Source organism: Vigna umbellata, chromosome 3, assembly GCF_029865625.1.
Source record: "Vigna umbellata cultivar VRB3 chromosome 3, Vumbellata_1.0, whole genome shotgun sequence".
NCBI classification, from domain to species: Eukaryota; Viridiplantae; Streptophyta; class Magnoliopsida; order Fabales; family Fabaceae; genus Vigna; species Vigna umbellata.
Genome location: NC_142167.1, coordinates 34,845,075 through 34,872,517, shown reverse-complemented (window position 1 = coordinate 34,872,517; position 27,443 = coordinate 34,845,075). Strand labels below are relative to the sequence as shown.

The following is a 27,443-nucleotide window of genomic DNA, read 5'->3' as shown; positions in this document are numbered from 1 at the left end:
AATAATAATAATAATAATAATAATAATAATAATAATAATAATAATAATAATAATAATAATAATAATAATAATAATAATAATAATAATAATAATAATAATAATAATAATAATAATAATAATAATAATAATAATAATAATAATAATAATAATAATAATAATAATAATAATAATAATAATAATAATAATAATAATAATAATAATAATAATAATAATAATAATAATAATAATAATAATAATAATAATAATAATAATAATAATAATAATAATAATAATAATAATAATAATAATAATAATAATAATAATAATAATAATAATAATAATAATAATAATAATAATAATAATAATAATAATAATAATAATAATAATAATAATAATAATAATAATAATAATAATAATAATAATAATAATAATAATAATAATAATAATAATAATAATAATAATAATAATAATAATAATAATAATAATAATAATAATAATAATAATAATAATAATAATAATAATAATAATAATAATAATAATAATAATAATAATAATAATAATAATAATAATAATAATAATAATAATAATAATAATAATAATAATAATAATAATAATAATAATAATAATAATAATAATAATAATAATAATAATAATAATAATAATAATAATAATAATAATAATAATAATAATAATAATAATAATAATAATAATAATAATAATAATAATAATAATAATAATAATAATAATAATAATAATAATAATAATAATAATAATAATAATAATAATAATAATAATAATAATAATAATAATAATAATAATAATAATAATAATAATAATAATAATAATAATAATAATAATAATAATAATAATAATAATAATAATAATAATAATAATAATAATAATAATAATAATAATAATAATAATAATAATAATAATAATAATAATAATAATAATAATAATAATAATACTAATAATAATAATAATAATAATAATAAGGTTTAATAGGTTCGGAGGTCCCTATATTTGCGGGTTCGTTTCACTTGGGTCCTCCAATTTTAGAAGTGATCAATTAGGTCCCTAATTTAACAAAATTGAGTCAATAATACGCTTTCTGTTAAATGCAATGGACGTCGTTAACTTTTTAAACAGGTGGCATGCTGAGGCATCATTTTATTTGCAGGTGGCAGAGTTTGAGGTTAATACGTGGCAATTTCTACAATTTTTAATTTGCCTTCAGATTCCCTTTTCCTTTCTAATCCTAAACCCTAATTTTATTTTTTCACCCTCCAGCGTTGTCGAAATCCCGAATTTTGTGTGAAGTTTTTCACTCCCGATTACTTTGTTTTTTATTCTTATTCGTTGCTTCTTCTTCCACCATGAAAGAGGGTAAATCCGTTAACCATCAACAGCCACACCAGGACGGTCACCTCTCGCCTTCAAAATTCGCCAAATTGTTTAATCCTGAAGTTTCCTGGGACAAGGTTTGTTCTTTCAGTACATCCTTCATAGATCCATTCCTGGACGAAGAACCTTCAGACCCCTCGCTCTCCGTCGTAACAGGAGACGAGGAAGCTTCCACCTTGCAACACTTGTTGCTGGTGTTGTCGTCCGAACCCTTCTCAGAATCACCCTTCTCTGGCGGAGGAGCCACTTTGGACCGTGACCTCTTCGACGAACCCTGAGGCTTTTCGGTCTTCCCCTGTTTCTGCATCTCAGCCAGGCCTTCGCATATGGCCTGAAGCTTCGCGTCAACGGAGGAATGGAGCGGCTTGTACTCCCCGAAGCCTCCGCCCACCGAGGGGGTTAGGTGGTTGAGGCCGAGAAGAGACGTTGGTTGTCCATGCGCGAAGCCTATGATGTTTTGGGTGTTGGATAGGGATAACCCGTCGGCAAATGCATGGGTCATCGATGCGGAGCAGTTGTTTGAGTACATATAACAGGGAAGGAGGGTGAAGAGGGGAAGTAGATGGGAGAAGGAGAGTAAGAAGTAGAAGGAAAAGAGGAGTTTGAAGGTGAGGAAGAAAAGGAAGGGGTTGAGGAAGGACTCTTCATAAAAGGTTCAAGAACTTCCATTAGTTCACCCCTGAACGGATCTGAGGGAAGCTGAAACTCTGTGTTGTTGTAAAAACCCATCATAGCTGCCATCAGATCAATTCAACCTGCGTCTTTCTAAAACTGAAGAACAACTGGTTAATTAAAACACCGGATCTAAAAAACAAAGATAAAACTAAAAAACTTTTTTCTACAAAGAAAGGATGAAGGAGATTTCAAATAGACAACCTCCTTGATCCTGTGGTCTTAATATAAGATTAAACTTCGAGGGATCAAAAATAACCCTCTTGACTAGTTTCAAAGGGAAAAAAATGGGGGAGGGGATCAAAATTTTACTAGCGAATTTTGACACTAAAACCTGGATCTCGTTTCTGAAAACACCTGGCTTTCGAGAAATACTTCTAAGTTTGCTTCTTGGTGAGTTAAAAGACAAACCCAAAAATCTTAGTTTGAAAGACAGATGATTAACAGAAAGGGATTCAGAGAAGCAGGGTGTTGCAGAGAGGGGGGGAGAAGGAGAAGAAGATGAACCACAAAAGACTGAAAGCTTTGAAGAAAACGGAGAAAGAGAAAAAAATATCTGTGAAGGCCTCTCGTCACTCTTGGTTCTGCCACGTATTAAGCTCAAACTCTGCCACCTGCAAATAAAATGATGCCTCAACATGCCACCTGTTTAAAAAGTTAACGCCGTCCATTGCATTTAACGGAAAGGGTATTATTGACTCAATTTTGTTAAATTAGGGACCTAATTGATCACTTCTAAAATTGGAGGACCCAAATGAAACGAACCCGCAAATATAGGGACCTCCGAACCTATTAAACCTAATAATAATAATAAACTCTTCTTTCTACTTTGTTTATCGAATTTATTTCTTGTACCAGATCAAAGATCCAAAAATAATTACCTTTGAAAAATCTTTCCCTTGAATCTTTGCATAATTCTTGTGCATTGTCAATGTATACGGTGTCTCTGGGAAGTGTCAAAATTATCCATGATATATATTACTTCATTTTTTACCATCATGCTAAGAACAAGATAGTAAAAAGAGAGAAAAATAAATGACCCAAAAAATTTGTAATTCAGCATAAAATGTTATGTTTATGTTTACAACTATACTAGAAAATACTTTTATTTCATTGTGTATTTTCAAATTTTACAAAGAATTGTGTATATAACAAAATGGAAACCAACCTCTTATAATATTAAGCGATACATAACTAAATTAAGCTCTATGATACTAATGTATCAAACATAAAATTATCTTGTGTCAGTTTTGTATTGTTGTCATCGATAAAAGAACACGTTCATTTCTTCATGAGGGATAATTTGTTCCGTTTAGACGAGGAGCAAGAAGAATTAGTAGGATTCTCACTTGAATGTAAGTAAGAACTTGAAGGGTTTTGTGAAAGATCAATGTTCCCATTGTTCACGAAAAAAAAACTACGAACAAGATAGAGCAAGAAGAAGGTCCAAGAAATAATGAAGAAGAAGGAGAAGAAGGCACAAAGGATCAACATGCTGATATCATATTGAGAATTCATACCTTCGTGGAAATGAAAGAACAAAGATAAACACAAAAGGAAGTAGACAAAAAAGCTAACACACAAAACAAACTATCAGACACAAAGGTCTGTCATGCACAAAAACAACAAAAGATCAGTATGGTTCATAAAATACATGCAAGATAAGATATAAATACAAGCAGAATAATAACGAAGCTCATGAGTTATTGGACTTGAAGAAATCCAATAGTGTAGGTTATTTTATTGAAGAAAAAGTTGAGAGAGAGGAACACAGAAATATAAAACTGCATTAATATTTTATTGAGGAGTGCTATTGCTTTTATAAAACAAATAACTATAAACGTAAATGCATGTAAATGTTGACATCTATAACCACTAACAGATTAGTACTCTTAATGTCTAGAAAATACCAAATAAATCTTATCGGTCAATATGACTTTTATTTTTCTAAAACATAGCATAATATATTATTTTAATTTCTAAATTTCCAATAGTCATCGATCAACAAATAGTAAATACTCAGTACCACGCAGATCATAAGCAATGAGTTTCAACATCATGCAAATAAACGAAACTAAGGTATGTAATAAGTTTTGAATATTTGTTGTTGAGAGCTTAATCAACTAGGACATAAAGCTATTTGTATGATTCAACTTCACCACCCATCCCTTGAACAATTACCGAAAAATCTTCGAAAGTAAAATCAGGTTCTCTCACTTTTGATCTCCCTGCACCTACATATCTCTGGATAAGGTAAATCATGAGCAACATCATAAAACAAACAATGAGAGAAAGCGCAAAAGCCGCTGTAGTAGTAAACCAGAGGAGAGGAAGTTTGAAAACGCCGCAAGTGACACCAACCCCTGACAACTTGCCGAACAACTTAAAAATATAGTGAAGTGATTCAGAAATCAATATTAGCATGATAGACATCTGATACACTGGTTGCAGTGGCCAAATCAGCAACAAAATTAGAAGAAAACCCACCATGATTGTCATTTTATCTGTGATCTCTGGAATAAACAATCCAAAGGCTTCCCCAAAGGTCAACAGTACTACTGTGTCATATAAGTTTTCCAATTTGAGATCAAATTGAGCCGTCAGCTTTTCTGCTTTGAATTTTAGAAAAGCACCACTCGACACTAGCAACATGTAATGAAATTTCGTTTGAATATACTTTATGCTCAACACTATTAAAGTTATACACCCCATGAAGCTGATAGGAATGTGTCTTAGCGGTGTTTCAGGAGGAGGGTTTCTTGGTGGTGTTTTAGGAGGAGGTTTTGTAGCTGTTTCAGTAGAAAACATAGAGCAGGAGCTGAAATCTTCTGTCTTTACCTGACAAAACAAAGAAATCAAATTAATGTAAGAGATATAATTAATGTTAGTACCGGACATAATTAACTAAATTATATTAAATTATGTATTATCTATATTATCTATAAAAACTAAATTACTTTTATAAAACTGAATTATATTTATCTATAGTTCACTAAAAAATAAAGACACGTCTCTCTCTATATATAAAATATGGATAAACAAATAAACTTTTTTTTTAAGTTTCTTAAAAAGTTAACTATTATTATAATAATTATTAAAATAAAATAATGTTATTAAATTTATACTAAAATAATTATATATTTAAAAAAATTAAATTTTATTATATTGTAGTTATATTACAAGAACCGGTAATTATTTTTATAACTTAATAAAATTAATTATAATTGTAAAAATAAAAGGATAAAAGTACTTATACAAGTAAATAATTATAAAATATAATATTATATATATATATAGAGAGAGAGAATTCAGAGAAAGGTGAGAAGAGAAGAAAGATGAGAGCATTTGTATTAAACTAGATAATTGTCAAAATAAAAATATTTCAAATAATGCAAAACAAAAATAAACAAAACATTTTTTAGAGATTAAGTTTTTAATCTATATAAAATAATATATAAACAAATTTATATTATATCTTTAAATTAATAATAAACCTTATAGTTATTAATTTAATTTTAATAATATGATAAGGTAGTATAATAGAGTTTGAAAGAAAAAAAAAGTAGTTTAATTTATTTAAACTAATTTTTAGTTCAGTTTAAACAAATCCGTAGTGAAGTACAATTTAATTTGCCCCCCTTAATTAATGTAGTTCAACTTACCCATTCCTTCTAAATGTTTTGTTTTTTTTTATAAGAGACAATTTAATTTTCTGCCCAACATTTATATTAAAAAAATTTAATAACAGAAAATTCATTATTGAAGGACTCAAAATAATATACTTAAAAATTATATATTTTATTATTGTTACTAATATAACAAAAATAAAACATAATTCAATATAAAAGAAATTGTATATATTTAATAGATTTTTTTTAAAATTATTGAATCCATGAATGATTAAATCAAAATTAAAATTTTAAGTTATATCTTTTTTTCAAAGTAAATAATTATATAATGTGTAAGAAATTTATTCTTCATTTTATTTCACAATTTTGTTTTAATAATACTCATTACACAAAAAAAAAACTCTATTCAAGTAAAATATATTTCCTATTCTTATCAAATAATGATATAATTTAAATTTAAATGATTAAGAACACTAACAATAAATTATTGAAGTTAAAATTTTAAACTAAATGAATATATAATATTGACAACTTAGTGCTAAAATTCTTTATTAATAATAAATAAGCAAATAAGTAAAAAACATCTTTCCTTCTTTATATTTTTTAATTCAATAATTATTTAAGTTTCATCTATAACAAAAACAATTTTTTGAAAACTCATACTTTAAAACAATGTGATTATACTATATATTTTAATAAGGAATATGTGAAAAACAAATTGGGAAAATGGAGGTTTCTTATTTTACTGTATAAGAGGTTTCAGTGAAAATTGTGTAAAAAATGTTAAATTTAGCACAAGGGAGTGCCATAAAGGAACCAATTATAGTTACATATAAAAAACTGTACTGTTGTCTACCATATCTACCTAGAGTAACATGGTTTTCTAATCCAACAGTACATGACATTCATTTTATTATATTTGATTTTTATTGATTTCTCTATGAACATTATTAAGAAAATAAAAGAAAGACAACTTCTTGAAAAAAAACTCGTGTAAAATTATACCTAAGATACTTTTAATTCATTAAAAAGAAAGATTGTTTATGTTGTTTTTTTTATTAAATTTTGTTTGTCATGTCAAAAGTTAAAATATTTGAAAAGTTCAAGATTGAAGCACGTCATAAGTATAATTAATTTGAATGTTTAAAATTGAATTCTTATTAAAAGAACTTATTTTAGTGAACATTCATTTTTTTAAGATTTTTCTATTATTTTTGTCTTTTTATCTTTTATTTATAAATCAATTTGTTTTTTTTTCTCTATCTAATGTTTTTTTTAGTTCATTGGTCAATTCAATGTTCAAGGCAAGTTAACCAACAAGTGGGAAACCAAAATATAAAAGTAACTATGATGTTATATCCATTAACAACAAATCAAAGAGTAAAATACTGATCATAATTAAGCCCATTATTCTTACAATTTATAATAACTGTAAAAAAATAGTTTTTAATTTGATAGTTTGTATTTTATGAATTTTAAAAAATATATATATTTTTAATGTATATTTATATATATTTCTCTTATTGTAAAATTTATTTTTTTGTCCAAAAGAAATAGTTATCTGAAAAATCATTTTTCAAAACTTAATTACATAAACATTGGTAAAATATTTACAAGAAAATAAAAAGATGGATAATATGTAGAATGGTCATAACTGAGTAATAAATGAACAATTAACCTTAATAATAATAATAAACTATTCATATTATTAGTTATTAAAATAATAATTTTCACAGTTACTCCATACACAGCAAATATACTTTCATTACTTATCAGCTTTATTTTTCTAGATTCATATGAGCGCACAACGATAGACAGTGATAGACAGTTATGTTAGAAAACGACGATGGCAAATAAAACATTAAAGAACAATGAAAAGGTTGTGATGAAGAACAAGTGAAATGCTCATATGTTATCCAAGATCAGACAGATTCGGTTTCAGTAATTACCAGATCGTGTTCCTTGTCCCGCAGTATCTACAATCAACATCAAATATAACATGTATTAGCTACGAATTACAGAGTTTGCACATAAGCAAAGAAAGCACACAAAATAAACAAGAAAATTAGATTACTACTGTCTATTACGTTTGTGCCGTGTTCTTCATATTGGGTCTCCATCTCAATATCCATATATGCAAATATACCCAAGGTAGTGCTGTTAATCAGAGCACAACAAGTTTTTCAAGATACAACTATAATGGTAAATAAGATTTATCACTAAAGAACAACTGCAACATGAGGATGATGAAGAATAAGCGAAATGCACATGTCATATTCATGATCACAGAATAGATTCAGTAGGAAGTTTTTCATTACTTACCTGAATGAGTGCCTAATCGGACAGTATCTGCAAGAGTTAACAAATATATACAGTATATGTAAGTTATGGAACATCAGCGTCAACAAAGAAAACATAGACAATAACCTACGGGATAAAAAGTATATGTCACACTGTTTATTACGTTAGGGTTTGTTAGCTCTTTCAGGAACGCTCTTCGTCTCCACCTTTGTGTTAGAGACAAACTCCTTCGTCTCCACCTTTGTGTTAGAGACAAAGTTCTTCAAGAAGCTTAAGAATTTGTCTAAACACAAGTTGCAGTTTGTTGCCGTTTGAAAAAGACGACATTTTGAAGTCAATCAAAGCAACAAACGCGTTTGCGTGTGGTGTCAATTGCCAACGAAGTTTCAGAATCCATTTACTGAAAGCACAGACCTTTGTCACCTTTAGAAAAATTCCTACCCAAACAAAAGACATTGAAAAAATGGAAGTTTGATGAGATTACTCATCATATTATTCTTGGCTTGTAGTGAGATTCATTTTCAAATTACGCGGTTTAAGGGTCTCTCTTCTTTCTTTTATTTTGAGTCTTCATCGGCCAAAGACTTTAGCAATAAACCGAAGACTTTAGCAATAAACTAACTATTTTTCATACTCCCTTGAAGTTTCGATGGATGCAGATTAACGCGTTTTCTTAGCTTGAATTCATCGATCTTGATCATTTTAGGAGGCCACAAGGAGGTACTATCATTTTTTTTCTGCAATATTGGTTTCTCATTGTGTGGAAAGACTAGAACTAAACTAACCGCTTGAGTTTTTGTGGATCAGCTCAACCTATCACATGCCTGAAATTAACCCTTTCATTTCTTGCCCTGTGATGGATCTTCAATCGGAGAAGGAGACATATCTGATAGAACGCTTCCGTGAAAAAGTATGTGTTACTTTATTTACATCCATTCCAACAGTTTCTATTTTTTTCTGTTTTCTTCGTACTCCTCTCACTTGTCCATCCGTAGTTCACTTTTTTGTTCCCAATTTCTTATGTTTTGTTTTTTTAAAGCCTTTAATTTGTAATGATGGCACAATGTTGTTTATAAGGATTGAGTTGAAAGTATATGTGAATTACCACTTCTACTTCTTCTCGTGCCTCAGTTGGAATACCGGCGTCTTGAAAAAGAGATGTATATTGAAGCTCTGAAGGAAAAGGAAAAGGTGAAGATGTATATTGAAGCTCTGAAGGAAAATGCGACGATGTATATTGAAGCTCTGGAGGAAAAGATGTATCTGATGGAAAATATGTATACTGTTAATGTTCTGGGGGAAGAGATTAATGCTTATAAAGCTCTGAAGGAACGAGTGTATTGCCCTCTGAAAAAGGATGCCCTTCGCTTTGAGGATAACTTGTGTTTTGAAGCTAAAAATCCACTCTCACACATGGGACTAGGACGTCCACTCAAGGCTCGACTCCGCAGAGATACTCTTGGATATCACAGCACAACAGAGAGCCACATGGTAAGTTGGTAAGATTATAGCTTTGTGAATAATTGTTCTGTTTGATGTTGTTTTGCTTTCTGATTTATGTTGTCATGTAAGAGGATATATACTAACACATCAATTAAGTTTAAGTTGAATTTTTACTATTTCGTATTGTTTTCTTAAAGTTTAGTAGAAGGAGTTAAGCATATCCTTACCTGAAAATATTTAAATAATTTAGAAAAATACTGAGATTTATGTAACATTTCTGATCCCTCTTGGGACTTTCTATATGCTGCAGACACGGAGTACAATGTATCTGCCTATTAATATGAATGTTTTCCGTTACTTCAGCGTGAAAAATGAAAAGGTGAATCAAAGTTTCACCACAGAAAACGAGTTCTTGGAGCGTATCAATGAACCATATGATGGTAATCCTTTACACACTGGGATAACGTTAAAGACTTCCCAACTGCGAGACAAGTTCACAGGCTGTGATCTAAACGACAATAGCGAACACTTCAGTCATGAAAAACGCAAGAAAACCGTACATCGTGTTTCATCTTTTGTGATGGCGTCCATTGTTTTTCTTTCGGTTGCCATGGAAATGTGCAGCCAGTTATCAATCATCCAGCTTCAGCCAAAATCTGGCCCCATTTTGTTTTTGTCCACAATTCTCAAGCTGTTCGGTTTCATGGTGTACGTATCAGCTACAGCAGCGATGATTGTTAATGGTGCACCATTCTCTGGGATGCAGAGTTCAATGCTAATGTTTTGGGCCACTTTTATGCTTGTCAATTCTGCTAAATCACTCACAGAAGTGTACCTTCCATTATTGGGAATCATTTTCACAGGCTGTTATGTGCTCGTGCCAAGTGCCAAGCGCCACCACCACAATTACATGAAGGTCAACAATGAAAATAATAAGAAGCTGAGCTTCTAACTTAAACCAATTTCTGTTATACCTCTTATATATATACCTCCTAAGAAGTATATATACCTCTTATATATGAATTTATAAGAGGTATATATATAGAATATATATATATATATATATAAACTTTAAAAAATAAATAAATCTATGACTGTAAACGTCATAGATTGTGTGTTTTCATTCCCCAAACTCAAGATGCATTTAGAACCCTGTGTGTTTCTTGTTCTTGTTTGTATCAATAATTCATAGGTGAAACACCGTACTTTCGGTGCAGTGCTGTACTGTTGTTGGATTTTACTTTCTTACCATTATGTTGAAATTATATATTTCGGTGATTTAAGTTGTGCAAATGCTATTTACTAATTGTGTTAGGCAGTCATCACAAAGGTAAATCAATATCAAGTCCATTAGACTCTTGTTTTGATCGATATTAAGTAAGCTGGTTATGTCGTTCTTGATATATACGAACTTAGCTGAGCATACAGATTTGTAATATTTAAGATTAAAACATGCACGTCATATGTTGTTAGTGATGGAATTATTCCAACACATTGTACAAAAAAAGGGTACCTCAAGATCTCATCAATGAAGTCTCCGTGTTCATTCATACCCTTTTCTATATTGCCCAATTCTTTATATAAAATTTTCAATCTTGAGTGAAATTCGAGATGCTCTTAAGCATGCATGATGATTTATATCAAGCAGTATGCGGTCAACAGCTCAGTATACACAATTAACACCATTCAGAGTTTGCACGGATTAACTCAAACTTATTCCAAATTCTGAGGGATTAACTTGCCAACATTTGATAGGCATGCCCTGTGTTTTTTTGGAAGAAGTAAAAAGGTGTAGATTATAGGTACTGGAGTAGGCAGGGGAGAATGAGTGGTGCTTAACTTTGTCATAAAAAAATGATATTGAGGGACCATCATCATGTTTTGTATAGGCAATAGTAGGCCAATGTCTTAGTTTGTCCCCTTTCATTATTTCTACTAATGGACTTTTGATACATATATGTAAAATCAGAGTATACTGCAGAGGAAGAAGAGAGAAATAAAAATCATTCTAGAAAGCTGTTTCTGAAAACTATTTTTATGTGTTTCCTCTTTTCAAAATACATTTTATACAGGAGTGTGTTTTGGAAAAAAAATTTCGGAAATTTCATTCCAGAAAACATATCCCAAGATTCATTTCATACGTTCTAGAAATTTTGTTTCAAAAATCACATTTTAGAAATCTTGTTCTAGAAATTCTTCTCTGGAAATTTCATTCCAAAAATTCTTGGAAGTTTTTTTCAAAAGGTTTCCAAAATGTATATTCTGGAAGTCATTTTTCCTGACAGTAAAATGGTCGTTTCAAAAATTTGAAGATGTGCGCAAAGATATTGTGGGTGCAATAAGTAAAAGGCTAAGTAAAGATCAAAGGTCTACTAAAAACGAATTGTAATATTGGTGAGGGTGTTACTCCCTCCACCCCCACACGTCTCTTCCTCCACCTCCCCAATTTTCTAAAATGCCAATTATATCCTTCTAAAATGACAATTATATCCTCAAAAGTTAAAATTTTTTATTTTTATTATTTTAATATTTTAATTTATTTAAAACTTCTGATTTACTTCCCTCTGCACCTCTTCCTCTCTTCCATTTTCGTTTACCTTTCTCTCTTCCGTTAAGCTTCTTCTCCACCTATAACAAATTCATATTTTAACAAATTCATATTTTAACAAAATTATTACGTTTAAAAACTAACCATATATAACATTTAAAATTATAAATTTAAATATAAATTACTGTAAATAAAATAAACAAATAAAATAAAAACGAAACGTAAAAGGAACACTGCCTCTGGACGGATGACATCCTTCAACGGATGTCAACATCCGTTGAAGGCAAAACGGATGTCGACATCCGTTTTGCCTTAAACGGATGTTGACATCCGTTGAAGGATGTCATCCGTCCAGAGGCAGTGTTCCTTTTACGTTTCGTTTTTATTTTACTACGTTTTGCGGCTCATGCAAGGATTATAGGCTTGGATATTAAAAGGATTATTGGAAGTATGGGAAGGATTTAGGGTTTAGGATTATTGGAAGGATTATGACTACGTACCTGGAGAGGAACCACGACAAGGACACTACACCATAAACGCACTGCATCACGTACTGCACCGAGAACAAGAAGAAGATTGTTTGATAATTCTTTTCACGATCACCAAGCTTTGTAGAAAAATATTTTACTCATACAAGAAACTACGTAGGTTATCAGTGAAATATGTTATAAATGAATAAAATTAAAAAACAACAATTTTAAAAATAAAATTTTACTGAGGGGCAAAATAGTAAAGGAAAGGTGGAGGAAGGGGCAAAATAGTAAAGGGGAGGTGGAGGAAGAGATGTGTGGGGGTGGAGGGAGCAACACCCTATTGGTGATTGACTAAGATCCAAATAAATCTAAAAGTAATAATTTTCATAATTAATTGTGACATGGATTATTAACAAAGGTCCAAATATAAATCAAATTAATTAATTTTTACACTAATTAAAAGGAGTTAGTTAATTTAATTTTTCTAACCACATTTAAAACAAATAAATATCTTTTTATGAAAATATGATATAAAAAATACAAATATTATATCACGAGTTGGTTTTGTAGCATATTTTTTATCTTAAAATTTATAATTAACACAAATTACAAAATTTAAAATAAAAATTTATTTCTATTTTATATAAAATATCAATAAATAAAAATAAACATTAAAAAAAATCATAAGATTAAAAGACTATTTCAATTACCTTCTAATATAAATCATACTCTCTAGTATGTGTATCTTTCTCAACTTATGAATAATCATCTATTCTTATATAAAATAAGCATGTAGAAACCATAACCACTAATAGGTGGGTGAACAAACTTAAACATCCTAACAATAGTTTTCATCAAATTGTAAGTTAAAAAATATATTTTTCAATAAAATTCATAAACTCAAATAACATATTATATAAGCATATGTGTTGTGACTACGACAAATATCTCAATCTACAAATTCTTAACTCCAACTCATGCACGTAGCTTATTCGTCATTCGTTCACCATTAAAATTAGAACGCATCTCTGTTCTCTTAAAGAGACTTACCAGTGAAGTTCACCAATAGTACCACCACGCATAGTTTACCAAGAATCCAACGTTTCACCTCTTGCTGAGACACACACAAACATATCAACAATTATCTCTTGTCCATGGAAGGTTTCCCACACAACATCAATTCACCACCAAAACTCACTCACAAATAAGACACAAAAAACAAGTTAAAAAATGTTAAAACAATTAAAACAGCTACATAATTAAAATGTTAGTTCTCCTACCTCTACTCTTCACTTCTTTCCATAAAAACTTAACCTTTAAAACATTCCTCTCATTTATAAGCTTGATATTTTTAAGGAAAATACAATATTTTGTTATCACTTATTATTATCTAACAATAATATATAAGAAGGTTTAATGTCTCAATAGGTCCTTATTTTGGTCCAGAATCTCAAATAGATCCCTGCTTTTGTTTACGTCTCAATTGAGTCCTTATTTTTGTTAAATTGATGCAAATAGATCCTTTCCGTCAAATTCAACAAACGGTGTTAATGAGTGTGTCAGGTGGCATGGTGACTGTGTAATTTTAATAGACGTGTCATTAAAATTGTGGGTCAATTCTATTTTTTTAAATTTTAAATTAAAAAATTAAGTAAATATATTACAAATATAATTAAAGAAAGGACAAAGTTGGAAAATTTCATTCAACATTCTGCTGAAAGTCGCGTTTTCTCTGCAATTGCAAAATCAAAAATGAAATTGGGGGAATTGGAGTTTTAGGTTCGTCATCATGCAACTGGGCCCCTTTTTCCTTCGTGAACCGGTCTGCTTGAAGAGGTTCGATTAGTCGAAGATGAGAGAGTCTTTCATGACGAGCTTCTGGTAGCCGCATAACAACTCCCCCTTCTTCACGTCGTAAACGGAGTCGTGAGAAGTTAAACAGATGTCCTTTCGGGCACGACCGAACTGCAGCGGAACTGGACGGTTCATACGCAGTGTTTCGTAGACCACTGATTGGATGAGAGGCATCTCTTTGACGGAGTCAAACGTCAGCGTTGAGCCGTCGTTTTCTCTGGCTTCCTTTTTTAGCTTCTCCTGTAACGCGGAGTCTTTTGCTATGACATCAATCAAAGATGGGAGGAAAATGGTGAAACCCCCGAAGGAATGACCCTAGCACGAAAAGTAGGTTGTGGATTGCCTCTTCTTGGGTCAACCCGAACCCGCTTTTGTCTCTGTTTATGGTATCCTTCCCTGTTACATTATATGCATCAACCATTCAACAATTTTGATTTTTGCATAATGTGTATACCCTTATTTTTTCCAATCCACTCGAACAACAACGCTTTTCTGGATGAGAGACAACCGAAACTCTAATTCTCCCAATTTCATTTCTGATTTCGTAATTGTAAAGAGAATGGGGCTTTCAGCAGAAAGTTGAATGAGATTTTCCAACTTTGCCCTTTCTTTAATTATATTTCCAATATGTTTATTTAATTTTTTAATTCAAAATTTAAATAAATAGAATTGGCCCACGTTTTTAATCACACGTTTATTAAAATTACACTGTCACCATGCCACCTGACACATTCATTAACACCGTTTGTTGAATTTAACAAAAATAAGGACCCAATTGAGACATAAAAAAAATCAGGGATCTATTTGAGATTCTGGACGAAAATAGGGACCTATTGAGACATTAAACCTATATAAGAATATCTCATAATATCTAATCATACCTAAGGATATTTTTTTAATTTATAACAATTTTTAGTATATAACAATATCCAAGAATGTCTCCTAATATTTAACAATATATAATAATATTGTATTTTCTAGCTGAATAACTATTCACCAAATCTTATTTATTAGAAAATAAATATTTTAAATTAAAATAAATCCTTTAAATTATAGCTAACAAACCATTTTATTTTTTACTTAAAATATTTATCCATATTTATATATATTTTTTAATTATTTAAATTTCTTGGATCTCACAAGTGCCACAAGATGTGCACGTTGTAAACTTTAGGTATAACGATTTTTTTAAGGAAAAACCATAAAGATATAAAAACAATGAGGCCTAAGTCAAACATAAATAAAAGAACAATATCATCTTTCATCCAAAATCTTAAACCAATAAGTTTATGTGTTTTTTTACTTCATATTTCAATTCTTAATAAATTCACTTAAGTTAAGTGAAATAAATAGACTTTACTAGGTTGGATGTTTTAGACACATAGTTCGAAGTCCAACCCAAACAGATGTTTGTTTACATTTTTTGAAATATAAATTTTATAATCTATGGTGACTTTATCTCTTGATCAATGGTTGAAGGAAAGGATAAGAAAGTTAAGAATTATACAATTGTGTGATTATTAACTCTAAGAGCAAAACTGATAGATATTTAGTTATCATTAGATTTACTATTAGAAAACTAAATACATTGACGTAAGACTTTACTTTATTAAGAATGTAGCTTGGTTTGAAAAGATCATGATTATAAAAGTGACTAAGGGTAACAAAATGGATCAACCCGGGTTGTTTAAGCCCAACACGACTTTAACTCACCAAAAACTAGTCAGATCGAGCTAGTCTAGTCGACCATTTTTTGTTTTTTTTTCTTTCATCAAAAATGTAATTTCACATGGGAAACAGGCAGGTTAAAACAGGTTTATACTGGACTGTCCGTCGAGCTGATGTCTGGCTAATATACTTGATGTAAAATACTTGATACTCTCCCTAATATGATCTAAAGTATCACCAAGAGCTTTCAATCTTTCTTGCACAATCAAATTTAAAATATGTACACAGCAACACGCGTACAAAAACTCATCATCAGATACCAAAACATTTTGTAAAACAAACTCAATTTTTTTCGTTTTTATCATAACATCATTACTAGAAACATTATTCGAAGTAAAAAAAATTCATTTATCTTCTTTTTGACAACTCAAATTTGATGTGAGGTGGAGGAAAGTGACAAAAGTTGAGAATTTTGCTGCACAACTTCCAATTTGAGTTCATATAATATGTTGTCAAAGTAATATAACCCTCACTAGTTAAAGACATCCACAAATCAGAAGCCATACAAATCCTATTTGAAATTTACCTCAACAAAGTTAAATGGTAAACCATGCTGAATAATTAAATTGGCACACATCTCATGCGAAACCATTTGATCTATCTTTCTAGCTTTCAATTTTCCTTGCTTGTCCATTATCATTTACCTTAAATCTTCATATTTAACTTTATTACTTTTTTCAATGTGATTCTTCAAACGGAAAGTGTCATATTTTTTACTACTAATTATGTATTTTTTGTTGCAACCATTACAACTTACCCTCTCCTTTCCATCGTCACCAACCTCAATCCTAGTAAAATATTTCTAGCAATCAGAAGTTGTTGACTTATCAATTTTTGTTATTAAGTTAAACATTTTTCTTATCATCTTCAACCTCATTGAGAGAAGTATCTTCCTTTTTTTCATTGACATCAATATTTAGATTATCTTTACTGATTGACTCATCCATCAAAAGTTACTAAATCCTAATACAATAGAACAATAACACAAATTCATTCAGTTTATTGATAAAGAATAATGCAACTATTATTGTAAACACATTCGAGGAAGGCAGAGAATAAATACTAACCTTAAATAGAGTGATGTTAAGCTATGCAGCGCAAGGAGAGGTGGTGTTTGCCAGTCACGTGTTTGGTTTGAAAGATTTCAGAGCAGAATTAGTCTGGTCTAGAGGATATGAGAGGAGAATTAGGTTGAGAATGGTGGATATGGAAAATAGCATAGAATTAGGGTTTTAAAGAATGAACATTTATATTTTTAATTATATCAGATTGCTGGATTGACCTATCGAACTATCCAGCTGAGCGGAATGAACTAAAACAAATTAACGGAATTAAAATGTCGTCTCCATCTACTCTTTAGTTCGGGCTGGTGGGCTGACCCGTCAGACTCAACTTTTTTTTTCACCCTTATGTTTAATTAAGAATAATCATATATATTTATGTAGTTCTTACCAAATTTTAAGTTAAAAGTGATTTTTTTTCCTTCTTTAATGTTTACCTTTTATTTGTTTATTATCTATTTCTATTTGGATATGATAAATGTTGAGTGAATAAAATTAAGTTAATTTTATTTTTAAAAATGATAAGTTATAAATTTGAATATGACAATAAACTTGTGCATTTAATGGAAATGAAGAGAAGTAAGTTTCCTACCCCTGATCATGATCTTCTTAATTATGTAAATTAGAGTAATTCAACATGTTTACAATAAAAATAAAAATAAATTAAATTCTTTCATAATGATCATTTGTAAACATTATATCATATAATCTTTTAGGCTTTGTTCACTTGGGATTTGGGGAGAGTGATTGAGAAGATTTGAATGTAAATTTTTTTTGTTGTTTATTTGAGTGAATTTGGAGGTAGGTGAGAGTGGATTTGGAAGTAAAGTTTGTGAGAATTAGTGTAGGATTTGATTGATGTAACAAATTAAAAAAATTTACTTTCAAATCTACTCTCACTTACCTCGAAATCCACTCAAATAAACAACAACAAAATTTACTTTCAAATCCTCTCAAATCCCCTCAATCACTCTTACTCAAATCCATTCAAGTGAACTAATTCACAAAAATAGTTTAGTATGTAGTAGAGGAAGGATTCAGACTTCATAGGAGGAACTTTATCATTGACACATATTGCATCCTTTGTGTCTCTTGGGATTATTTCAAGTAATGGAAATTCTGATTTATATTTTAAGTAAATATTTTTTGACACACCTAAATATTTTATATTAATTTAACACTACTCTTATTCACTTTTTATTCTCTTCTTTCTTGAAATAATATAAAAGTTTACATTTTTTTTATCATTTTACCCTTATAACATATGTTAAATGAATGTTAAATAAATGTAAATCTGTGTTATGCTATTATTATTCTTATATTTTTGTCCATCCTCACATAAATATAGAGTTGAATAGATTTTTTATTCTAATATAATTTTTTTCAACTTTGTGTGCCTTTACATTATCTTCAATAATTGGCCGCCAATAGTGGCTAATCTAATTTCTGCCATTGCATGAACAACTTAGTCATGTGTCCCATTATTCGGTTGTTCAGTTTTTCATGGGTTTTGTTTGGACAGTTGTTGTGCACAGTTCAATCACATGCAAAGTGCTATGCTTATACTTTCGGGCCATTTTGATGTTTTCACAATATTCTCATATTGTGATTTTGTTTATGTAAACCATTACCATAAATTATGTTGTTTATACATATTAATAATTAAACAAATTTGTGCATATTCTTATAACATGAAACGCAAGATTATTTCTAACTAAATCAATTTAATCTCTTATTTTCAATTGTTTTACTAGAAAAAAATAATTGGAAAGTTTTAACAAATAAAATTTGATTTGTGTGTATTTTATTTTCTAAATTTGACTCAATCATTTTTGTAATTATATAAATATCGAATAAAGAATTGAGAAAATAAAGGTACCATTTGTTCTTATCACCAATACCTTTTCAAAATAAAATATAAAATAAAAATAAAAATATTATACTTCAAAGTGGATAGTCATACATATATATATATATATATATATATATATATATATATATATATATATATATATATATATATAAAACGATTTATTTTAATAATATTCTTTTAACAAATTTAAGATGGGAATAGATATTAAAATTATAATAAGAAATTTAAAACTATAAGATTCTAAAAAGAATTTTAAATAACCAAATCCTAAAATTTTAGTTTCTAACTGAAAATAGTAGATTTGAAAGTCTCCCGCAGCTGGTTTCTTGTTTGTTTTTCTTTTATTAAATATAATAAAAGTATATTTTAATAATTAATTTTTAAATATTAATTTCTTAATAAATTTCAATTTCATAAAAAAGTCACATTTAAGAATGTTATATTTGAAAAATTAAATTAATGTTATATTAACTATAGTAATATTTAAGAATATAGTTATTACGAAAAATTATTGTTTAATAAATTAAATTTATAGTATTAAATTTCATAAATGTAATATTTAATAATATTATTGAGAACATTTCTATTTTACATATAAATAAGGTTAAAAACATAAAAAAAAAAAGCAGCTAAAAGCATTTTATATTTTATTTTTAAATTAAATAGATATAGTAAAATTAATTAATGTAATATTTAACGAAATTCTTAAAAAAAAAACTTTATGACATACTTTAGTATATACATGTGTATGATATTAAATATCCTAAGAGCAAATGAAAACATAATATTGAATAATATTATTTTATCTTTAATTATACATAGTATCAGATAAAAAATAAGTAATTAATACAATGGATGAAAAGGTGTTTTTAATGTTATATTTATACAAAATACCATATATAATATATTTATAGAAAAATATAGTAATCAGTGTATCAAATATTGCATTAATGATTTAGGTTGAGTGTGTTTTACTTTCCTCTAGCCGTTCAGATTAATGAGTGGATGCAACTTAAGTATATCTGACTTAAATATATATATATATATATATATATATAGAAATCAGCAGAAGATCTCACAATAACTGTATTTAATGGATTTAATCCAGAGAAGATTAGATATGGTAGGTGTTACACAAAGCAAGCATTTGTCGTTTTATTTGGACTTTGGATTATTTAATTTGTTTGTTTTATAGAAAATGTCTGAAATAATGGTTTCCTCGGTAGTTCTGACTTGGACATAGTTGTAAGGAATTGGACAAGAAGCACAAGGAAATGGATCAGAAAAATATTATACTATCTCTCTGTTTTCTAGCTCCATAGATGCCCATAAAAGGTCTTACAAAAAGTTCATGTAACCATTTTCTATTTGCAGTTACAGCCAATTCTTCCAGCTTGGTTATCTAATTTGTAGCCTAAATCCACCTCATTCTAGCTGTAATTTTAAGGTTCCATGTTGTTCCTATGCTCTGTAGTTCCCCCAAAGAATGTTCAGTAATTCAACGATAACTTTAAAGAATATAACTTTAAGATGCCCAGTTGTTGTATTCATAGTTTTCTACTATCAGTAATAAGATATTTACTTTCATTAACTTCCCTTTTGTATTGTTTTGATAATTCACCAAAATCACCAACCCATTTGAAAAATTAAAGGACCCTTTAAGAATCAAAATATCTAAATCTATCTTGAATCCAAGCACCACCTTTCTCTGCTTTGGTTTTATAGGGTATGAGCAGAGAGGAAGGAACAAAAGCAGCATATAGTAATGCCATGGACCAACACAACAAATCCATGTTATGTCACCCCACTTGTTCAGAATCAAAACACATGCAAAGGTCGCCTAAAACGTGGGACCCTCAGAATACCATCTAAAATTTCCCACATGTAATCACATGATGGGTATGGAATGCCCAAACCCTTGTCACAAATGAACCACCACACAAAAAAACAGCACAGTTCCTTTGCAGCAAAGAGACACCACCAATCCACAATAAGCACCACTCTCTTTTCCCTCTTTTGCAAGTCAAGTTTTGAAACAAAGAAGAGCAAAAACTAAAATCATTACCCAACTCAAACCCCAAAAACTTTTTTAGCCGAAAAGGACACAAGCCACCACAAATGCCAACTTACACAGATAATTTAAATTACAAAGGGGCATTTTGGCCAACAAAAGTACCTACCCTTAACAAACAACCTCTTTCACTGGCTTATCATAACCCTTCTGCTATATATACCCTCTCTGTCTGACATCAATTCCAAGCACTTTACTTCCTACAATTGATTCCATGGCAGAGCTTGAGAGTCCTTCTGTTATGCCTAAGTTGATATCTTTTCTCTCTTCTCTGCTCAAAAGGGTTGCTGAATCTAATGATCTCAACCAGCAACAACTCCACCAAAAGATCTCCGTTTTTCATGGCTTGACTTGCCCCACCATCTCTATTCAAAGCTATCTTGAGAGAATTTTCAAGTATGCAAACTGCAGTCCATCATGCTTCATTGTTGCATATGTCTATCTTGATCGCTTCACTCAGAGGCAACCCTCCTTGCCTATCAACTCCTTCAATGTGCATCGGTTACTCATCACCAGCGTTATGGTGGCTGCAAAATTCATGGATGACTTGTGAGTATCTTAGTATAATCAAAACACTGATACATTTTCTTTTCTTTTCTTTTTCAAATCTAATACCCTTGAAGTCTGTCATAATCAATGAGGAATTGTAAAGCTTAGTCCACTCTGAAATTTCAGTGAGATGTTTCTTTCATCTGGTCAATCTAATTGACATGGAATGGAAGAGCAAATTTAAGACAATTCTGAGGAGTGCTTGAATTTCCTAGTAACAAATTGTTGTGGTTAACATGGTGGGGTATGATTAACGGTTAATCATGTGATTTAAGTATGTAGTGGTAATTTCGGAATGAAATAAGTTATAACATTTGTTTGAAGAGGTCAGATGATCAGATCCTTTCAACCAGATCAGAGAAAAAACAATAGAATTGCTCTGCCATTCCCGTGTTTGGAGATTGATGTTTCTCGTGTTGATTGTGAAATACTTCATTTCAGGAGAAAAAGAAAATAAAATCTGTAATAAACGCAGATCTTGCATGTTAGTTTTTCCCTGTAAAATTTTCACTTTCTACCATAATAATTCTCTGTTACATAGTGGTAAATTGAAAACGACCATGTTTCTTAAAAGAATATAGTCTTGCTTGTGAACACTACTATGTCCAGGCTGGCTTTACCTTGGAAAGAGACAACCCACCCATGTGACCCCACCACTTTATTGCATGTACGCAGCAGCTAACTTTTAAAGACAATCATGAACTTCCTGAAAAACAATGTCTCTACACAAATCTATGGTCGAATTTAGCACAAGACATAAAAGGAAATGCCAAACTCTTAATGATTATTGACTCGCTTGTTTCATCTTAAAAAATTTACATGCTATTCAGCAAATTCCTCACTCTTTCACTTTTCTGTCACTCTTGAAATCCTTAGGTACTACAACAATGCTTACTATGCAAAAGTTGGAGGAATCACTACAATAGAGATGAATTTTCTTGAGGTGGACTTCTTATTTGGCTTGGGTTTCCATTTAAATGTAACCCCTGGTACCTTCCAAGCTTACTGTGCACATCTCCAAAGAGAAATGTTGCTGATGCAACCACTGACTTTGGCAGATTCTTCCCTAAGTTTAGGAAAATCACTAAAGGCACATTTATGCTTCAACGAGGATGAATCATCTTCCCATCAAAAGCAACAACAATTAGCTGTTTGATTTTCTTGCATTTTCTCAATGCATGTAATCAGTGCTCTAGCTGTAGATGTAGTGAACCTATTACAGATTTGCAAATTAAATCATTTTGCTCCTTTCTTTGTGTCTCCAATTAGTTTTTGTTTTCTATTTCTGAATTCTGGTTGATTAAATTATTTGGTATTGTACAGAGTTACAGATAACTGTCTCTTCTTTACAGTCTGGCTAGATAAGTCTAGTATTTTAGTTCTTCTGATATAATAATCAATGGTTTTTTGTATGGTTGAGACCGATTCTCGTCCACCTTTGGATTCCATAGGGGATTTGCAAATTGAACTGTCACTTAAACAAAGGGAAAGCTTTTAACAACATTTTAGACAGAAATGTGTGGTGACTGAGGAGTGCATGGCCATTTTGGCCATTAGAAGACAAAAGAATGATGTGCACAGTTCAATAGATAGGTACTATTTTAATGAAACTCTGTGCTAGTCTACAAGGAATAGGGTCCAGGGATCAATTACAGATTCAACATGTTACTTCAATGGAAAAAGACCGCTGAAACCTTAATTCCAATTGACATGAAAAAAACAATATACACATAATATAATATAAAAAAAAAATACTATATACATGTTTGTATACTTTTGCTTTTCTATGCTCAAGTGGGTATATGAATTACTAGGATCTTTTTAAGAATATTCAAGATTATCTTGGGATTATACTTTATATGATTGTGGCTTGTCTCAAAAGTGTCTTTTACTTTGTATCCACACAAATTATGTGAATTGTTGATCTACTGATATGTATACATAGATGTTCACTTGGGGTGTTAGAAAGTTTTTGATACTATGGTAGCTATACATCACAAGCATAATCACCGACATTCCATTCAACATCAAACAGATAGTGCATGCTAATTGACAGTTGGGCTAATTCTGCGGAAGTGAAGAAACATGTGCAATAAAGGTCAACCAGAATTAGTTGGCTGCATGTATATAGAATGAGACAGAGAAAGATAATGGTGCCACTACCAAGTGGAAAATTTGACTGCTTGGTATAAGTTTTTTTCAATATATATATAACAATTTGAGTTATTAAAGATTCAATATGTATGGTAACAACAACACCAACAAATCAAGATGATTTTTCCACGGTAATGGTGTGTAACCATATATTTGGAAAAGAAATTGAAAAAACTTCTTTTATGCTTGACCATGATTTGTAGATAAAGTTGGTTGTTTCAGAAACCATGAAAAGGTGTAGTAAATACAATAGAGAAGTGTTAGAACATTATACGTTAGGGCGATTTTGGTTCATAGGTGGTAAGAGCTATTCAAGCAATAAGGCTTAGAAGCTTATCTATGAGTGTGAAATATGAAATGTCAAATATGATCGAATTATATTTAGAAGATAATAAAGTAACTCTAATAAGTTTATTATATTTAACCGTGTTTGGTCTTATAATTATTATTTCTATAGTACTTTCTTTATCTATACTATGAGAAAAAATTGATATTATCAATAGTAAAAACTTGTCAATAAAGTTTTGAAATCATAAACAAAACTCAATTTTTACAATAAAAATTAGTTAATAATGTCATTTTCAATAAATTTTATTGACAAATAAAAAGTCAATAATAATCAAGAACTATAAATTTATTGATAATTAAATTTGTCAATAATTTTTAATAATATTGTTATTTGTTTTTTTTCTCTTCTTTCTCATTTTTATTTTATTTTTTATTTCATCTTCTATTTTTTTTCTTATCCTCTTCTCGTTGTAGAATTTTATTGACTCTTCCTTTAGTAGAGTTGTTGGCTCCTCTTTATTTTTTTTTTCTTTTCTCCTCTTTTCTCATTCTTTTTTTTTTCTTTTCTAGGTTGTCGCATCATTGTCATCGTCTTGTTGCACTACTTTCAATTATCTCCTTCTCTGCTTTCTTGTCCTTCTCTTCTTTCTTCTCCTTCTCTTCTTCCTCCTTTTTCTTGTTTTCTTCTCTTTTTCTTTTGTTTCTTACACATCTCTAATTAATCTATAAATATATTTCGTAAGATATAGTGAGAAATTTAACATTTATTTTACAAACAAATTTTATTGACGAATTTTAAGAAATTAAATCATCAGATATATTGATGGATTTTACTACAAAATGATCAAAGCTTGAAACAAAAAATTTAGTATCATGTTACTGATAGAATATACTAATTTATCGATAAATTTTATCAACAAAATTATTCTTATAAGTAAATTTCGACACTAAATTTTGTCTTACAAACAATTTATTTTATTCGATAAAATTCTATCAATGATTAAAAAAGTGATAAATTAATGTAGATTTTCAGTTTTACCATGAATGTCCAAAAGTTATAAGAATGACTTTAACTTTATACTCAAACATGTTTTCTTTTGAAGTATCAAATAATAGTTTAAATGTTATCCGAACTGTTACTCTAAGAATCTTACAACTAATAGTTCAGTACACAATGAATTAAAACTAGTTGGTAACACAATTTTTTATAATGTTTGCTTTTCTGTTGAACTAGTATTTTATTTGAGATAATTAACATAAATTATGGATAGAAGTCACATGTTCTATCTTCTTCTTCTAGATTCCTAATGTATGTGTTATGTCTACCACTCCCTTCCAAATTAAAGAGCACATTATCTTTCTTATCTCCTTCCAGAATAGTTGGTACTTGCTGCATCTGCAAGCCATAATCATGTTGAGTAATTATTACATTCAGCAGGTCAGAAAATTGAGAAGAAAAATAAGTTCAACCAATTAATAAATTAAGAGGTTAAAATATATACTTAATTATTGATAACATATCTGTCCTACTTCACTAGAAGAAATTGGTATAATTGCAAAGGATGATTAATAAAGTGATTTTACAAATATGATCAGTTATAATCTTTAATATTATAAAATAATAGATTATAAGAGAAAGCCCGTTAAAAAAGAAAACCAATGATCTTGAACATTGTTTAATAATTTCTTAACCATAAATGACTTAAGTATGCATTATTAGAGAAATAAACAATTGTGATATAATATTCTTTAAAGCATGCTTTTTGAGTAAAACGGCTTAAATTATTATACACATAACTCTTCATAAACTACAACAGTTCTTATATTTATATAAAAAATTTAATACAATATTAATGCATATTAAAATGTCAATCAAGTGTGACATGATTAGCAAATAATTTATCTCTTGATTAATACAATGTAGAATACAAAGTCACACTTCCTGCTTCCACTTAAAACGCAAAGGAAACTTTTCGTATTATATTGTAGACAAAGAAAAATTTTCATAAGGGTTTTTTTTGTTAGAAAACAACTCGGGCCTTAAACATTTTGGGTGTTACTCCCTCCACCCCCACACGTCTCTTCCTCCACCTCCCCAATTTTCTAAAATGCCAATTATATCCTTCTAAAATGACAACTATATCCTCAAAAGTTAAAACTTTTTATTTTTATTATTTTAATATTTTAATTTATTTAAAACTTCTGATTTACTTCCCTCTGCACCTCTTCCTCTCTTCCATTTTCGTTTACCTTTCTCTCTTCCGTTAAGCTTCTTCTCCACCTATAACAAATTCATATTTTAACAAATTCATATTTTAACAAAATTATTACGTTTAAAAACTAACCATATATAACATTTAAAATTATAAATTTAAATATAAATTACTGTAAATAAAATAAACAAATAAAATAAAAACGAAACGTAAAAGGAACACTGCCTCTGGACGGATGACATCCAACATCCGTTGAAGGCAAAACGGATGTCGACATCCGTTTTGCCTTAAACGGATGTCGACATCCGTTTTGCCTTAAACGGATGTTGACATCCGTTGAAGGATGTCATCCGTTGAAGGATGTCATCCGTCCATAGGCAGTGTTCCTTTTACGTTTCGTTTTTATTTTACTACGTTTTGCGGCTCATGCAAGGATTATAGGCTTGGATATTAAAAGGATTATTGGAAGTATGGGAAGGATTTAGGGTTTAGGATTATTGGAAGGATTATGACTACGTACCTGGAGAGGAACCACGACAAGGACACACGACAAGGACACTACACCATAAACGCACTGCACCACGTACTGCACCGAGAACAAGAAGAAGATTGTTTGATAATTCTTTTCACGATCACCAAGCTTAGAAAAATATTTTACTCATACAAGGAACTACGTAGGTTATCAGTGAAATATGTTATAAATGAATAAAATTAAAAAACAACAATTTTAAAAATAAAATTTTACTGAGGGGCAAAATAGTAAAGGAAAGGTGGAGGAAGGGGCAAAATAGTAAAGGGGAGGTGGAGGAAGAGATGTGTGGGGGTGGAGGGAGCAACACCCAAACATTTTTTGTTCATTTTGTGCTACTTCTCTCTCTTTTTTCTGTAGCCCATCATGCTAAACCAACAAAAAAAACAAATTTTAAGCACAAAAAAAATAAAGAAAAAGACATGTTGGTCCACATAAACACAAATATAAATTGAGAAATGAAAACTGATTATTCGTAAAATAAACATTTTGCATTATTGGGAAGTGGTATGTTTCAATTATAAAATTTAAAATTTATCAAAAATATATATTTTTTCAAATGATACGAGAATAAAGAACTGTTTAACAAAAATAAGTCATTATCTACTCAAGATCTCTTACAAAAGGAATCTTATTAATTATGGTTTAAATTTTATAAAATTAGAATAAATTAT

General features: G+C 29.6%; 3 protein-coding genes across 8 annotated transcripts; 2 read left to right on the top strand and 1 right to left on the bottom strand.

The window, feature by feature from the left end:
• Positions 1 to 4,052: 4,052 nt before the first annotated feature.
• Positions 4,053 to 8,367, bottom strand: LOC124823077 (uncharacterized). 4 transcript variants are annotated; one of them, XM_088111032.1, is made up of 5 exons: positions 8,116 to 8,367; positions 8,007 to 8,033; positions 7,772 to 7,841; positions 7,634 to 7,660; positions 4,053 to 4,893 (listed from the first exon to the last, which is right to left on the bottom strand). In XM_088111032.1, exons 3-5 carry the CDS (start codon positions 7,814 to 7,816, stop codon positions 4,192 to 4,194), a joined length of 774 nt encoding a protein of 257 aa, XP_087967158.1. In that variant the 5' UTR covers positions 7,817 to 7,841; positions 8,007 to 8,033; positions 8,116 to 8,367; the 3' UTR covers positions 4,053 to 4,191. The 4 variants fall into 4 exon arrangements, with proteins under 4 accessions (XP_087967158.1, XP_087967159.1, XP_047151165.1 ...); XM_088111033.1 differs by having other exon boundaries at positions 8,139 to 8,367; XM_047295209.2 differs by having other exon boundaries at positions 8,149 to 8,367.
• A 189-nt stretch (positions 8,368 to 8,556) lies between these two features.
• LOC148202387 (uncharacterized) lies at positions 8,557 to 10,706 on the top strand. Of its 3 annotated transcripts, XM_088111029.1 has the most exons (5): positions 8,558 to 8,705; positions 8,793 to 8,895; positions 9,117 to 9,476; positions 9,739 to 10,427; positions 10,462 to 10,706. In XM_088111029.1, exons 2-4 carry the CDS (start codon positions 8,806 to 8,808, stop codon positions 10,378 to 10,380), a joined length of 1,092 nt encoding a protein of 363 aa, XP_087967155.1. In that variant the 5' UTR covers positions 8,558 to 8,705; positions 8,793 to 8,805; the 3' UTR covers positions 10,381 to 10,427; positions 10,462 to 10,706. The 3 variants fall into 3 exon arrangements, with proteins under 3 accessions (XP_087967156.1, XP_087967155.1, XP_087967154.1); XM_088111030.1 differs by having other exon boundaries at positions 8,557 to 8,705; positions 9,117 to 9,484; positions 9,792 to 10,706; XM_088111028.1 differs by having other exon boundaries at positions 9,739 to 10,706.
• Positions 10,707 to 21,008: 10,302 nt separating this feature from the next.
• LOC124845962 (cyclin-U4-1-like) lies at positions 21,009 to 22,833 on the top strand. Its single transcript, XM_047323152.2, has 2 exons — positions 21,009 to 21,585; positions 22,462 to 22,833. Exons 1-2 carry the CDS (start codon positions 21,251 to 21,253, stop codon positions 22,739 to 22,741), a joined length of 615 nt encoding a protein of 204 aa, XP_047179108.2. The 5' UTR covers positions 21,009 to 21,250; the 3' UTR covers positions 22,742 to 22,833.
• The last annotated feature ends 4,610 nt before the right edge of the window (positions 22,834 to 27,443 follow it).